A 17193-nucleotide genomic window follows, 5' to 3' on the forward strand; every position below is an offset into this window, starting at 1 on the left:
GTGGGAGGTGGAAAGAGGCTTGTGTGGGGAGAGAGAGGCTTGTGGAAAGCCGGTGGTGGCAGTTGAGGCTTCTGAGGATTTTTCCTGAGAGGCTGTTTTGTTTGGCGTGTGTGGTTCTAAAAATAAAGTTAGTTTCTTTTGACAAGTGGCTCCTGATTGTGCCCAGCCAGACTGCGGCAATTTTCCTCGCTAACAGTTTCAATTTCTTGTTCTCTTTCTAATTTCCTGTGTGTGTGTGTGTGTGTGTGTGTGTGTGTATCTTTTCCACCTCAGAGCTGTGTGTGTATATGTCACAGAAGATTGAACCCCAGGGTCTCACACTTACTAGGAAAGTACTCTATCACCAAATTACTTAGCCAGCCCTTTGTATTTTAATTTTTGAAGCAGGATTTCACAGTTGAGGATGGCCTTGAACTTGTGATCCTCCTGATTTAGCCTCTCAAGTAGCTGGGATTACAGATGTGCACCAACACACCCAGCTCAGGAAATTTTCTTTTCCTATTTCTATCTCACCTGTAACTGTTTTTAAATGTGTTTTGAGCATGTTTGCTGCATACTGAAGACTTTTTATCATGGCTCCTTTAAAAATCTTCACCAGATAATTCGAACATCTCTGTCAGTCTGATATCTATCTCATTGTTTTTTTTTTCATTTAGTTTAAGATCTTCTTGGTTCATGATATGATGAATTACATTTTATTGAAACATGGGTATTTTGGGTATTACGTCATGAAACCTTGAATATCTTTTAAACCTTTTGTTTTAGCTGGCCTCCTCTGACACTGACACTGGTGGAGAAAAAAATATGTCACTTCATTATTACCACATGGGAATAGAAGTCCAGGTTCCCCACCTGACTCTCACCCAAGGTTGGGGTCTCCTCATTACTACTGGACATGGAGGAGAGTTTCTGTTCCATATTATCTCTCTACTGATACCCACCTACTTGGGATGGGTTGGGTGACTAGATATGGCTTCTTTCATTATTGTTTCCTCTGACACTCACTGGAATGTATTGGCTTCTTTACCACTGTGGAGTGTTCAAAGTCCTGACCCTTCACCATATCTTCTCTGACATTGCCTCAGATGGGTGAAGGGGAGCACCCCACTGTTTCTAGGTGTGGATGGAAATTTGGCTCCCCATGTTGTTTCTATGGGTGAAGTATGTATATGCAGTTCTCATTATCTGCCAGGGAGATCAAAATCTCTTGCTCCATTCTCTGGTATCACACTGGCAGGGGACTGTGGTTACTGAAAAAAGTCTATATAACCTCAGGGAGTGGAAGACTCTTAGTCTTTGCTGGTGTGGATACAGGTAGGCCCACAGTGTTTTCTCTGGTTTGGGCTGGAGTAGGGTAGTTATTGTTTAAAAATCTTCTGTCTTGGTAAGTTAGTCCTCTCCTACTCCTTTGACCTTAAATAACAGGTTTTTGATGGGACTTCCTTTGTCTGTGCCTATTAATGTTTTTTGCTTGATAGCTTCTTCAACTCCAAGTCTGAGATATAAGAGACACAGAGTAAATTCATGTAATTCCTCATATCCTGAGGACCACAGATGCCTTCTTTCCACTTTTTCAAATATTCTTATGTTTGTTTTATATGTAATGTCTAGGATTTTAATAGTAATAAGAAGAGAAATAGGACACAGTATGTCTAGTCCATCTTCCCTTATCTTAAATAAACAGAAATACTAAACACCCTCCCTTGCTGTCATTTACATGTTTCTAAGAAATAAAATACTGTGACTTAAAATGAATCAGAGCAATTACAATTTTAGAAAATCATTATGCTGATCCTGAAAGAGACATCTTTTGGACGTCAATTTCATGATAACAACATTCATGTGGAGTCTTCTTAATTATTGCAATCAAGATTAATTTTTTAGATTCTGAAGAAGGGATGACAGGTCCTTGTGAATATCATGTCCCATTGCATGGGTTTGTTTTTGTGGTCCGAGGTGCAGCAAAACCAGCTTTGCAAATGTTGAACTTTATTGTCTATCTTTTGTGTTAAAGAAACTATAGTTACTATAATATTGAATGTGCCTTTTCCAGCTCATCATTGAAGTCTACTCCTCCAGCACACACTCACACATCTGGAGATTATGATCCAGCTGCCAGGCCAAAGACCTTGCCTTTTGATGTCATTTGTGTCCAGCAGTGGATGAGATGCATGCTCTTCAGGAATCTTTCTATGAATATAATTTCTCACAACTGAGGGTTTTTTCTTTGTATGTTCTTTATTCTTTGTTTCTTTTAATTTTTTAAATTTGTTTTAATTAGTTATACATGACAGTAGAATGCATTTATGCACTTAGATATATTATATATAGATGGGATATAATTTCTTATTTTTCTGAGTGTACATGTAGTAGAATCACATTGCTCATGCAGTCACATATATACATACAGTAATAATGTCTGTTTCATTCTACTATCCTTCCTATTCCCACATCCCCTCCCCTCCTGACTCTTCACTTCCCTCTACCTAATCTAAGGTAATGCTATTCTTCTCTAGTGCCCCCTGCCTTATTGTGAATTAGCATCCACATATTAGAGAAAACATTCAGCCTTTGGTTTTTTGGGATTGGCTTATTTCTCTTAGCATGATATTTTCCAACTCCATCCATTTACCAGCAAATGCCATAATTACATTCTTCTTTAAAGCTGAGTAATATTCCATTGGGGGAAAATATATATATATCTCGCATTTTCTTTATCCATTCATCTATTGAAGGACACCTAGGTTGGTTCCATAGTTTAGCAATTGTGAATTGAGCTACTATAAACATGGACATTGCTGCATTACTATAGTATGCAGATTTTAAATCCTTTGAGTATAAACCAAAGAGTGGGATAGCTGGGTCAAATGGTGGTTCCATTCCAAGTTTTCTGGGGAATTTGCATACTGCTTGCCATAGTGGTTGTACCAATTTGCAGTCCCACCAGCAATGTATGAGTGTACCTTTTTCCCCACATTCTCACCAACATTTATTGTTGCCTGTATTCTTGATGATTACCATTCTGACAGGAGTGAGATGAAATCTTAGAGTAGTTTTGATTTGCATTTCTCTAATTCCTAGAGATGTTGAACACTTTTTCATATATTTGTTGATCAATTGTATTTCTTCTTCTGTGAAGTGTCTGTTCAGTTCCTTAGCCTATTTAATGATTGGGTTATTGTGTGTGTGTGTGTGTGTGTGTGTGTGTGTAAGTTTTTTAGTTCTTTCTATATCCTGGAGATTAATGCTTTATTGGAGGTACATGTGGTGAAGATTTTCTCCCAATCTGTAGGCTCTCTCCTCACATTATTTATTGTTTCCTTTTGAGGAGAAGCTTTTTAATTTGAATCCATCCCATTTGTTGATTCTTGATTTTACTTCTTGTGCTTCTTGTTAAGGAAGTCAGATCCTAGGCGACATGGTGAAGATTTGGGCTTACATTTTCTTCTATTAGGCACAGTGTCTAGGCCTTTGATCCATTTTGAGTTGGTTTTTGTGCAGGGTGAGAGACAGAGTTTTAATTTAATTTTGCTACATATGGATTTCCAGTTTTGCCAGCACCATGTGTTGAATAGGCTATCTTTACTCCAATGAATACAACTGAGCTTTTGATAAGGATGTGACTACAGGGAATTCAAGGTTTACCTTTTCTAATAAGAAGTACTGGAAATGGCAATAGGCCACCTTGTTGATTTACAATAGGCTACTTTGTTGATTAAGGGTATGCTTGCCAGAAAGTGAGGTAGAAGGTGCAAGAGAGTCAATGCTTATCTTGCAGGGGATTGCGATGATCAAATGTATGTGGGAAGCTCCACTTAGTACATGACAACAAGGAAGCCAGTAATAAATGGCTGTTCCTTCTCCCTACCATACCCCAGTTCCTACCTCCCAGCTTCTGCTTCCTATTTCATACCTCAACATTAGCCCTTTTCTACTTTATCACCTTGTTCATCTTCCCCATTAGAGGACTTCAGAGGGCATAAGAGATGGCAATTTCCATGGTAATAAGCATCCCCATTAGTTTAAAGTTTAATGGTCCCTCAGTGTCTGTCTGGACTGTGTTCCTAACCCACGTCAGAGGGAGGTTTCCAGTGAGCTCAAGGGCTGTTGAGAAATTGTTGTCCTAATTAGATACAATAGCACATGTTGTTATTTGGTCTCAAGAGCAGAATTTTGAGGAAATCATTCCATCCTGTTCTGAGCTCACATCCCTTGGGCATTCCAAGAATTATCATCTCCCCAGAACGTGCTGATGAGGGGTAATATCAACAGTTTATGGGTGATGGAATGTGAGCAAAGGGGTAGAATAGATTGGGTAACAGGGAGCCAACCTCACTGAAGGCATTTTTAGATCAATGAGGATTTGCTCTTTCCTCATCTTCCTACCTATTCCTTAAGACTCTAAGGCCACAAGATTTTCCTGCTCTGCTAAGCCCTGTTTTTTTGTACTGACCCCAACCTTGTTCCTGATCCTGCTCCTAGCTCTGACCTGCTTTGCCCACTCATTGATTTAGCCATCACCTATCAGCTTTATAATATGTCGGGCACTGTTCTGAGCATAGCAGATATAATAATGAACAAAATAGGAATCTCTAACTTCAAAGAGTTTACAGCCAAATAGAAGACAGATGAAAATCAAATAAGTTCAAAACAGTATGCAAAACTGAAGCTGACTTGGACATGAGGTTCAACGATCTTGCTCTTGACTAGGATTCTAACACTTTTCATCCTTTGGTTCCTCCTCATTGCTAGTCTATATACTCAGAGCAGCTTTTCCTGTCCCCTTCTACATCTGCTAAAGGGATCACATGAGCATACACAGGAGAGTTTGAGACTTGTAACTGTCTTCCCTAGCATGAGATTGGAGGTGAGGGAGAAATGACCACATAAGGGAGCCCTTTGGGAACAGGAAAGGTACATACTGCAGCAGAGGAGAGCAACAATAGCCAATCCTCCTACACTTTAGGGGCCCACTCTGGCACCTTTGAGCTGAGTTGGTACCCTCACCCTCTAAATCATGAATCTCTTCCTTTCTTTTCTTAGTAAGGCTTCCATCCATGATCATTTTCAGTTTGATAAATGAGAGAAGGAACAAGTGATACTTGAGCCAAAATACTTAAAAGCCCTGCCCAGCAGAAGAGATGGGTGGGATGGGAAAGGGTTTCAGGCATACAAGAAAAATACCTTAGCATAGTAAAGACTCTGATGAGAGAATGTGAGTCAAGCATTAAGTGCAGGAGGTGGAGGCTCACTTGATCTCTGGGGCAGCTGAGAAATTGGGATTGACCTGAAAACCTCTGAGCCACTGAGTGGAATATGCTATCTATATGCGACATCCATAGTGTGCCTACTGCTTTGACCATGTGATCCTGGGTCATAGGGTTGTGGAATTTAATGAATAAAGTTAACATTTTGAAATTCAGAGGAACAACAAAGAATTTTTTGTAAGTATATCCCATGCAATATTTGACTCTTGCAGCAATATTTTAGACTAAATATGTCCCAAATATTACATGGGGTATACTTATACTAAAACATTCTTTACTGTTTATCTGAAATTCAGATTTAAATGGCGTCTTTTATTTTATCTGGCAACCTTCCTTAGGTGGGATGAAAACTACTATGTAAGGGAAGGACTGGTTTTGTTTTTGTCTGCTTGTAGGGGCCTAAAGTAGAATGAGTGGGGGTTAGGTCTAGGGTTGAGGATTTCACTGGGAGGGACCTCAGTGAAGGCCATGGGGAGTCCATCCCTGGGTGGCTTGGAATTAGAAAACTCTGAGAGCCCTTCTAGTTCTGACAATCTCTGAGCTTCAGAATGACCAGGAATTTTGTGATGATGTAGAGGGACAGGACTGAGAGCTGGATGCTCCTAAATGGCATTGACCGTATTCCTGTTTGGTGTTAGAATGGTGGGATGCATGCTGATGTTGGGCACATGGTCTTCTCTGTGTGAATGTAATAGCAGAGCCTCTTAAATATTCTAAATGTTCACATTGCTAGGGGTTCTACTCTTGAATCTCTGGCATCCATTTTCCCAGGTCACACAGTTAGAGGGAAGATGGCCCAGGGCAGCATCAGTTTAACTCTGGGCCTTCACTAGTGTCCCTCTCTACCTTTCTCACTCCTCTCTTAATCAGGGTGACAGCAGTGACCTACATGTGGACACTATTTCACAGTTCACAAAGTGACCAACCATCTGTTGCTACTCAATGTCTCTATTTCCAAGTGAGGAAACCAAGCCTCATAAAGTTGCCCCGTGCCACACAGGCAGGGCCTCCATCCACTCAGCCATTTTTATAATGAAGGTCAAAGAGTGTTTACTGCATTTCCTGTGTTAAGGGCAGGACTATCCAAACAATAAGACCTAGAACCATTCAGAAAGTTTCCAGATTGGGGGATGAAGGGTCAGGGTCAGGAGACTGATGTGTGAAAAAGTGGGAACCACAATTCCTCAGGGCCAGAGGACCTCCCCAGGGTGGCTCATATTTGGGAGTGAAAACTCAGGCCACAGACATTCCTCCTTTCCATCAGGCAGCACTTCCTCTCTTTTCAAGCCTATTTAGCGTCACTTGTTGCATTGGCGCTGGCCCCTGGTAGTGTCTTGGGGCCCTTGAACTTGGCCGTCAGCCCACCACCAGCTAGGCTGAGGCAGCTTCTCCTTGGTAGGAAAGTGTAGATCATCTCTTGCTAGGCTTCCACAGTGCCTCACAGAATGTTCCTCTTCCTCTTCCCTGCCTCTAACTCCAATTCTTTTGTCAAATACAATCTTTCGTGGAATTCCAGTTGTCAACAGATTTAAAGAAAAGCTGGTTCTCTGTTTCAAGAGCCGACTGTAGAGTTCACAATCCTTTACTCAGCTTCCCTCGCAGTGCCCCCACCACAGTTGCCCCTGTAACAAGTCTCTGGAAAGCCAGAGCCAGCAGAACATGCTTTAGAAAATGAGTAGCTGGCCATACTAGTCATCCCAGGGCCTGCTTGTCTCATGAGCCCACAAATGGTGACCTAAAAGAACCTCATAATTTGTTCCACCTACCCTGTAAGAAGTGTTTCTCCTCCTGAATTCCCCATCCCCACTGTCCACCCCTGGGGAATGAATCAGAATCCTGGCCATCTTCTGTGGCTCCTCTCCCCCGCATCTGTATATCAAATCCCCAGACTGGACTCTTTCCTGTCTGTCTGAGACTTTTCTGTCCCTTGCCTGTGCTTTGTTCCCTAAGAGGGGATGGTCTCCAAAAATTTCCCTAACAAGAGTCTGGATCCTGATAAGGGGTGAGCCACCTCTACAACAAACAATAAAGTTAGTTTAATGGGGGAGTGGGAGAGAGATCTAGGCCAGCAGGCCTTTTGTGCTGACAAAAGTCTCCATGAGCCATTATGGGGAATTACACCATGAGCCACTTACTCTGCATGGAGGTGGACCTGGTCCTTCAAGTAGGTGTTGGAGACAGACAAAGAGTGAACCATATGTCAATCACAGGGGCAACTGGGTTCTGACAGCCTCCTGGTGCCTGAAAGTTGTCCTCATTAGGCATTTGATATAAATCATCATGCTTGCTCAGAAACTGATTTCTCCTCTTCAGGGCCCAAAGGATTAAGGCCAGAATCCTTGCCTTGGAGTCCACTCTTTTGGAGATTGACCCTGCTGCCCTTTTCTGCCAGGAGGACTTTCCTAGAACCAACATTCAAGCCAAGCAGGTGCCCTGCAACCAACAACCTCTATATATTTTTAGCAGAATTGAGTAGCATAAGATTGGAAGGTACCCAAGCTGGGCCAGGGCCTATGGTGGATGCTCACCAACAGAACTCCCCTGTGGAGGCATCTGAGTCTCAGGAGAAATTTTAAGCAGGGCTTTTTAAAAAGTAACTTTATTTTATTTGTTTATTCTTTCTTTTTATGTGGTGCTGAGGATCGAACCCAGGACCTCACATGTTCTAGGCAAGTGCTCTACCATTGAGCCACAATCCTAGCCCCTTAAGCAGGGCTTTTGTTTCAGAGGAGACATCTTCTGTTACATACATCTAGAATCTGATTACTTCCCACCATCTCCACTACAACCAAACTGGTCCTAGGCACCATCATCTCCTGCAGAGGAGTAATTCCATAGCCCCTCAAAAGTCTCTTCTTTCTTCCCTGCCCCTTTTAAAACACAAACCAACCTTGTCTCTTCTCTGTTCAGAACCTTTCAGTGGCTCCCCATTTTGGTCAGGGTAAAAGGCCAAGTCCATACTTTGACCTAGAAGACCTTCTATAATCTAGATCCTACCAATCTCTCTGACTTCACCTACTTAGTTCCTCTAAATCAATTTGCTTGTCTTTTTGATGCAAGGAGCTATGAAGTTCAGACAGCCATACTCCTTGCTTCCTCATGTCCATCAAGCCTGTACTCAAATGCCACCTTCTCAGTGTGGCTTTCCATGACCACTCCTTTTCACTATAAAGCCTTCTCTTTCTACCCAAACCCTTCCCACCACTCAGTACTGCAGTACTCTACCTTATGCTATTCAAAGTTTTCCCCATAACATTGATCACCTCATAACATACTATATAATTTGGTAATTAATTAATTTCTAGCTGTCTTCCTTTACCACATTGCAAACTTCTCAAAGGCTTGGATTTGTTTTGGTTTATTTTCTTCACTGATGTAACCCATCTGCCTACAACAGTGCCTGGCATATACTGTGTCCTCAACAATTATATGTTCCATTAAGAAACCCTTCCAGGATGTCTCTCCTCCAAGTTCTTGACCCACAGCACATGCCTGGATGAACCAATATGCCTTCACATTCCCAAAATTCCATCATACACAAACACATGCTTGCAGATGCCACCAAATGAAGAGGATATGTAAACAAATGTGCTGACAACTAGAGACCTTTGTACATGCAGATTCACACGCAGTGGTCACATGAACATATGTACATGCATTGGGAAATCATATTTTCAAAATAAATTTATTATGACCTTGAAGGAACTTTTTTGCAACATTCTGTTATAAAACTTCAAACATATAGAATAGTTGAAAGAATAATATGGTGAACACCCACTGTCTAGATCATGCAGATAATATTTTGCTATGTTTGATTTTATATCTAACGATCCCTCTATCCACCTAGGAATACATTTTATATGCATTTCAGAGTAAATTGCAGACATCAGGACTCTTCATCATTAAACATTTCAGCCTCAACAGGAGTTCAATATTGTTTACTTTTCTTTGTTGTTTTTTGGTACTGGAGATTGAACCCAGGGATGCCCTACCACTGAGCTCTATCTGTAACCCTTTTCATTTATTTATTTTATCATGAGAGAGAGAGTGTCACTAGTTACCCAGGATGACCTCAAACTTGCCATTCTCTTGCCTCAGCCTCCTGAGTTATTGAAATTACAAGCATGCTCCACCATGCCTGACCCATGTTTGTTTACATTTAAGGTAAAATTTAGGTTCAATGAAAGGCACAAATACTAAGTGTATATTCACTGAATTTTGACAAATGAGTTTTTGATCTGTGTAACTCAAAGTCCTATCAAAAGAGATAATATCTTAGGCCCCAACTTCCTTAATAAGACTCCTATAGCTCAACAATTAAAATCAGAAGTCAATAAATGGGATGGATTCAAACTAAAAAAGCTTCTTCTCAGCAAAAGGACCAATCAGTGAGGTAAATAGAGAGCCTACAATTTTTAACAAATTTTTACCACACATACATCAGATAGAACACTAATCTCTAAGAAATATATAGAATTCAAAAATCTGAACACCAAAAATCAAATAACTCAATCAATAAATGGGCTAAGGAACTGAACAGACACTTCTCAGAAGAACATGTACAATCAATCAACAAATATATGAAAAAATGTCCAACACCTCTAGCAATTAGAGAAGTGCAAATCAAAACTACTCTTAAAATTTCACCTCACTCCAGTCAGAATGGCAGCTATTATGAAGACAAACAACAATAAGTGTTGGCAAGGATGTGTGGGGAAAGGTACACTCATACACTGCTGGTGAGACTGCAAATTGGTGCAGCCAATATGGAAAGACGTATGGAGAATCCTTGGGAATGGAACCACCATTTGACCCAGCTATCCCTCTCCTTGAACTATACCCAAAGGACTTAAAAACAGCATCCTACAGAGACACAGCCACATCAATGTTTATAGCAGCACAATTCACAATAGCTAAACTGTGGAACCAACCTAGATGCCCTTCAGCAGATGAATGGATAAAGAAAATGTGGTATATATACACAGTGGAATATTATTCAGCAGTAAAAGAGAATAAAATCGTAACATTTGCAGGTAAATGGATGGCGTTGGAGAATATAATGCTAAGTGAAGTTAGCCAATCACCCCCAAAAACAAATGCCAAATGTTTTCTCTGATTTAAGGATGGTGATTCGTAATGTGGTGATGGTGGGGGGGTCATGGGAGGATTAGATGAACTCTAGATAGGGCAAAGGGGAGGGAGGGAAAGGGAGGGGCTGTGGGGGTAGGAAAGATGGTGGAATGAGATGGACATCATTACCCTAGGTACATGTATGAAGACACGAATGCTGTGACTCTACTTTGTGTACAACCAGAGATATGAAAAGTTGTTCTCTATATGTGTAATATGAATTATAATGCATTCTGCTATCATATATAACAAATTAAAATAAAAAAGAGATGATATTACTTTCATCCCCCAAACTTTCTTCAAGCTCCTTCTTAGGAAATCCCTTAGCAGAGAGCAACCATTGCTCTGATTTTTTTTTCAAGATAGATGAATCTGTTTTGATTATTCTAGAACTTTATGTATATGGAATAATACAATATGTGCTAATTTATTCATTCATTCAATAAAAAATTGTTCAGTACGTAATGTGTACCCAGAGACATACATGTCATGTTTCTTCTCTGTGAGTAATATGTGTTCCTACAAAAGCCAAAGGCTTTTCGGGGTCTGACCTGTGACCTTCTCTCTTTAGCCCTCCAGGTACATTCTGAGTGACCACAGATACTTTGGCCTCAGAAACAGAGATGTAAATCCTGTGTCCCATCTGAGCCCTGGGTTCCTTCCAGCCCACCCTACCATTTCAGGATGGCCCTGAAAACTTTTCAACAGCCTCACCTCCACCTACTCACTTCCCATACCAGGACTTCATCCATGCTTCACTATCCAGGTGAGCAAAGAGATGTCACAACCTCAGTTTAGGCCAAGTTCAAGTGGGTAAAAGTGCAGGTGGGTGGGCAGATGGAAGGCACTGACAAGCAGAGGCACATGTAGTCCTGCAATCTTGTGGAGGGAGAGGTGTGGCAGGGGGCGGAGACTAGGCAGCGCTAGAGAAGAAAGCATGAAGAGAGGAAACATCGCTGGCCCCTGAGCAGTGAGGGCTGGTGACAGTCTAACACTTACCTGGAGCCACTGGGATCCTGGGCATAATGCTCTTGCCCTCCAAGAAGGACCTCAAGACCGCCATGGAGGTCTTTGCTATCTTCCAGTGGGCCCTCAGTGCCTTCCTTATAGGTGAGTCTTCAGGCTTCTGGAGGGTGACCAACCATCCTGGCTTACCTAGGAAGGAAGGATTTGGGGTTGTTAGGATGTTTAATGCCCAAATTGAGGTTGTCAAACACGGACAGTTGGTCACCATGGTCTGTGTCCTGACCCACCTGGGCTGGGGGGCATGGCATTTGTGAAACCTGTGGGTATGTGTGAGTACCTACACATATGTGCCTGGGCAGGAAGGAATGCTTGCCTGTGTACGTGTGTATGTGTACCTTTCTGCAGGTGTGTGTGGCAGGCCCTCCTGGGTCTACACTGTGGTGTGGAGGGCATGTTATAGATGATGGGGAGCAGTTCCACTGAGGTTGGCTAAGGAGGAGAGCTTGACTGTAATCTCAGGAAGTTGAGCAAACCCTATGTGAGTGGGAGTGGACCTGATGGTATGACAGGTTTTCAGGACCTCCTTGTCAGTGTCAGCTGTCATTCTGTGTGTAGCTATTACTATAAATTTTTGTGCAAAAAAATAGCTTCTACTTCATAAGATTGGCAGAGGCTAACATGAAATGATGGATGTGAAAATGCCTGGTACAAAGGAAGTACCTAATACATATGCATTCCCTTCTCTGGTTCTTCCATATAAGCTATTCATGCTAAAAACCACACACACATAATGAGAGTTGGCACTCAGAGGGAGGCTCTGGAAACCTGTCATCCAGAGGAACACATCCATTTATCCATCCATTTTTTTCCAACACCTGTGCCACAAACATTCTTCGAGGTTGATTGATATGCTGGCCATTGTGTTCTAGATGTTGAAATAAACCATCACTGTGGGAGGGAGGCCTGGAAAACAAAACCAAAATCTTGCCTATCCAATGGTTCATGTGAGTAGTGGCTGGAGTCAAGGGCATGAATTAAGTGATCCTGTAAGCTATCTGGGGAATGTACATAGGCCCTGAGAACTTGGGAGTTGGCACAGGGACCTGCCAACAAATGGGACATTTCTTACTGCAACTGATTTCCAGGCTAAGAGCCAGGGAGCAGGGGGCTCAGAGGCCTGCCTTGGGTGCCTACCAGGACTCCCTAAGACTGAAAAGAGCAGTGTTAATTAACCTAGGAATGATGGCAGTTAGAGCTGGAAGAGACCAGAGAAGGGAATGCATATGTATTAGGTCCTTACTTTGTACCAGGTAATTTCACATCTGTTATTTCATGCCAGCCTCTGCCAATCTTGTGAAGTAGAAGCTATTCTTATACATAATAATTCATACTAATAGCTGCACACACGGAATGATAGCTGACACTTACATAAGACTAGCTAACATTTATGGCCCCCTTATTTCATGCCAGGCACTGTTCTAAGCACTTTATGTGGCTAATTAATCACCATTGTCCAACTGAGAAAGCTGTAGTTTGTACGTTCAGTCCAAGATTACATGGCTGGCAGGGGTGGAGGTGGGCTGGGAGTTGAGTTCCTGAGAACCTAAGTTCCTTTCTTAGTCCATTGCATCTGCTTACTCACTGCTGATTGGAAGTTTGGGGTGGAACCCAGAGTACACAAATACAGAGGAGGAGACAGGAAGCTAGGCCTTCTGCATATGTAAGAGTTCCTTACTGGGAAGAGGAAAGGCCAGCTCAGAATGGCCTCCTGCTGAAGACAAGGTCCCAGCTGGGCCTGTGCACTCTCCCCACTATGTGGCCTGGGCAAACACTGTCTTCAGTAAGGGTTGAGTTCCCCATCTGGGCTGAATGGGCAACCATCCTCACTGCCAATTCTCTGGCTGCTGGGGCTCAAAAACATCTGAAGTGAAAGTGCCAGGAAAAGTACTGAGGAAGAGCAGTTTCCCTTCAGGGCTAGGTCGTCTTCACTTGGTTAAAAAGGATCTTTGGATTTGGCTCCAGGAGTCCCAGAAACTTCAATCAGTAGCTTTGTGGCACCTGCCACCAGTTCTTCCCTGTGATGCTGTTTTGATGCAGAAGCTTTGGGACATTGGGTTCTGTTCTAGGAATCGCATATCTCTTATCTGAAATGCTGAGGACCAGAAGTGTTTGAGAGTCTGGATTTTCTTGTTTTGGAATATGTGCATACACATAATGAGATATATTGGGGATGGGGCTCAAGTCTAAACAAGAAATTGATTTATGTTTCATCATTTGGTAGTAATTTTATACAATATTTTCCGAGCATCCAAATTTTACAACTATCACATGAGATTAGGTGTGGAATTTTCTACTTGTGATGTCATGATCATTCTCAACTAGTTTAGGATTTTGGCCAGGTGTACTGGTGCACACCTGTCATTCTAGCTATTGGGGAGGAGAATTTTAAGTATATATATTAATATATTAATCTGGATAGTCTAGGAATGCTGTAGTAACAAATTAACCCTGAAATCTCAGTGGCTTACGTCAGAAAATGTTTATTTCTTTTTCATGCTAAATGTCCAAAACAGTTGGGTGGGAGTCTCTGCCCACTGTGGACACTAATGTTCAGAAAACAGAGGCAGCTCCAAATGGGGATGCTACAAAACGTGGCTTCAGGGATTACCACAGCATAAGAAGGAAAGCGAGCGCAGAACTCATGTGAACTTCTTACTCTCTCCAACCAGAAGTGATAGGTAAACAACAATGAGCCGTAGCCTTAGCCTTATTTTGAACTTCTTTAATTATGAATGAGGTTGAGCATCTTTGTGTATGTTTACAAGTGATTTCTATTTTTCTCTTAACTTCCCATTCATGACCTTTGTCTGTTTTTCCATTGAACTCAAGTCAACTCTTGAAAGGCAAAGAAGGGACAGATGTTGGGGATGGAGAGTGGGCAACATGTGAAGATGCCAGGATGAAGGGCAGAGCCAGTGCATCCAAGGGGCTGCCAGTGTTTAAGTGGAGTGGGAATAAGAGGCACAGAATTGGTGCTTGGTACATATTGAATGAATGAATGAATGAGAGAGGAGTAAAGAGAAGACTGGAGAAGCAGGCAGGGAAAAGATTGTGTAGGGCATTGAAAACCATGGAAAGAACAGTGTTTGGTGACACATGTAATAATTCCAGTGACTGGGGAGGCTGAGGCAGGAGGATCTCAAGTTTAAGGCCAGCTTTGGAAACTTAGGAGACCCTGTCTCAAAACACACATACACACACACACAGAGAGAGAGAGAGAGAGAGAGAGAGAGAGAGAGAGAGAGAGAGGAATTTGGACTTTTTCCTGAGTGCCATATGGAGCCAGGCTGGGGTTTGGCACAGGATGATGGCATCAGATTTGTTGTTTGGAGAGAACATTATAGTTCTGCATAGTAAATTGTAAATTGATCACAGAAAAGCAGGAGTGGAGGCAATGATGCCAGGTAGGAAGGAGACTTTTGAGACATCGTGATGATTTGGACCAGGCTAGTGATGGGCATGAAGAGGAAAGGAGAGATTCAAGAAACTGGAGTAGAATTGACCTGACTTGATGATCAGAAGATGTCAGTGAGATAAAGAGAGAAAGCAAGACTGAGGGGTTGGGTCCCAAGGTGAGCTGGCAGAGGGGTGAATGGAGCAGAGAAGGGTTAAGGAGGAGAGTGGCTGAAGGGCAGATGAGGATAGGGAAAAAATTCTCCCAGGGGACTCTTAGAGTTAGGCTCTGGGGTGCACAGAGTGGTAGCATGGGGCAGGCAGAAGAGCTCTAGGTCCTGGCAGCAGAAGATGTGGGTTCCAGAGTTGGCTCCTCCCATACCAGCTCACATGGGACAAGTGAGGCAAATGGGCCTTTGAAACCCTCCTAGTTCTTCACTTGATGAGTGGAGTTATATCCATTTGGAACCTAAAGGCCTTGAAAAGAAGACCCTTTTAATAAGTGTGAGGAAGACAGGGTAGATATTGGTATTTTAATTCCCATTTTGCAGATAAGGTTCAGCTTTGTCTTTGATCACATACATGGTAAGTGCAGATCCAGGATTCATCCCAGTGTAGAGTGCTCTGACCTAGGCCATGTTCCTGTCTGCAACACTGCCTGGGTTTGAGCAAAGCCTAAGGGAAATTAGGAAGTGTCCTCTGTACTATATCCATGCCTCTCTTTAATTCTTGAAGTCAATAGTTTTATGTGGCTTGTATCACAATTACTAGCCACAACTGCTGGCCTTTGCTCTATCCTTAGTCTTAGTTCTGTTCCCCAGAGGCAGACACCTTATTTTTAAATTTTTTTTTTAGTTGTTGATAGACCTTTATTTATTTATTTATTTATTTATTTTCATGTGGTGTTGACAATCGAACCCAGGGCCTCACATGTGCTAGGCAAGTGCTCTACCACTGAGCCACAACCACAGCCCTGAGGCAGTCACTTTCAATTTTGTTAGCTTTTTTTTTATTTACCTCCATATTTCTGAATTTTACTATTTGGAATTCCTAAATATTACTATTCTCTTTCTTTCTTTCCTTCCTTCCTCTGTCTATGTCTGTCTGTCTGTCTGTCTGTCTCTCTCTCATATTGTGATGGAACCCAGGGCCTTGCATATGCTGGGAAATGCTCTACCACTGAACTAAAGCCCCAGCCCTAAATATTACTATTTTCTGATATAACTATTTTAGACACTATCTATGACTTTCTAATATTGAAGATGACTTTCTAATATTTCTATATACCTAAGATTGACTTCTTAATATTGACTTCCTAATAGTGAAGATGAGAATTTGGCTCTATACAACATTGCTAGAATTTCTTCTTTCCCCTCCCTCCCCAAATTGTTATAGCACAGATATTGATTAAATGCCTGGTCATACCTAGGAAATCTTAGTCACAATCAAACTCTTTAGTGTACCAAGATTATGTTTCTGCTCTTGTGTGACTTCTTGTTTTCCCTGGAGTTCATAATTGACTCATTTTAAATTTCTTTTGTTATCTGTTAGACATCTATTATTTATAACTAATTCATCTCCAAATTCCCCACAGACATTTCAATCTCTCAAAATATTCAAACATATTAGGAGTCTTTTTTTAATCTTTATTTTTATTTATTTATTTTTATGTAGTGCTGAGGATCATACTCAGGGCCTCACATGTGCAAGGCAAGTGCTCTAACATGAGCCACAAGCCCAGCCCCCACATCAGGAATCTTTAAGTCCCCCCACCCCCACTCTTCTTATTTCTTTGAACACATCGCTGCTGGAGCCTAGCATTTTCTTGTTACCATCTGGCCTAACACAGGTCCTTGAGGCAACTTGGGTGCAAAATTTAAGAAGGTCCTCATTCTCAGGGATATGCAAGTGTTGGGATAGTGCTTGCACATCCCTAAGAGTGACTGTCTCCTTAAATTTTGTGTCCTGAGGACTATGCTCATTTCTTCCTAGCCCTGACCCTGCTTCATTGGATCAACATTTTCCTGGATCCTATGCCTTCCTCTTTCTGGGTTTACACCATAATTTTGGTTGTTGAGAGCCACAGCCGAAGGGGCCCCAGCAAACTTCCAGCTGCCAGCTGATGATTGGCTCACAGCGGCCCCAGCAACATCTAGCTGATTGGCTCCTCTGCGGTGATGCTCATTGGGCTGTTTCCCTGCCCTTTCAGACCGCGGAGCTGCTCATTGGGTGACTTTTTTGGTTGATGTTATTTGTTAATGTCAAACCTAATTGATCTAGGACATCTCGTCCCCATAAATTTACGGGAAGATGATCCAATACATATGGCTGTATAGTTCCTTCACATCCTTCAGGATCCTTCCAATCTAATACCATT

At 42.0% G+C, this 17193-nt stretch overlaps 1 protein-coding gene across 2 annotated transcripts in view; it reads left to right on the top strand.

Moving 5' to 3' along the window:
• The window catches only part of Awat2 (acyl-CoA wax alcohol acyltransferase 2), a 70594-nt gene that overhangs the window by 48330 nt on the left and 5071 nt on the right, over positions 1-17193 (top strand). Inside the window, exon 3 of one of the 2 annotated variants that reach the window (XM_048797151.1) lies at positions 10969-11163. In XM_048797151.1, coding sequence (XP_048653108.1) covers positions 11082-11163 — 82 coding nt within the window. In that variant the 5' untranslated portion in view covers positions 10969-11081. Of the gene's footprint in view, positions 1-10968; positions 11164-11366; positions 11508-17193 lie in introns of those variants that run through there. The other variant, XM_015501608.2, reaches the window with a different exon arrangement.

This window comes from Marmota marmota, unplaced genomic scaffold (genome assembly GCF_001458135.2).
Source record: "Marmota marmota marmota unplaced genomic scaffold, marMar, whole genome shotgun sequence".
Classification (NCBI taxonomy): domain Eukaryota; kingdom Metazoa; phylum Chordata; class Mammalia; order Rodentia; family Sciuridae; genus Marmota; species Marmota marmota.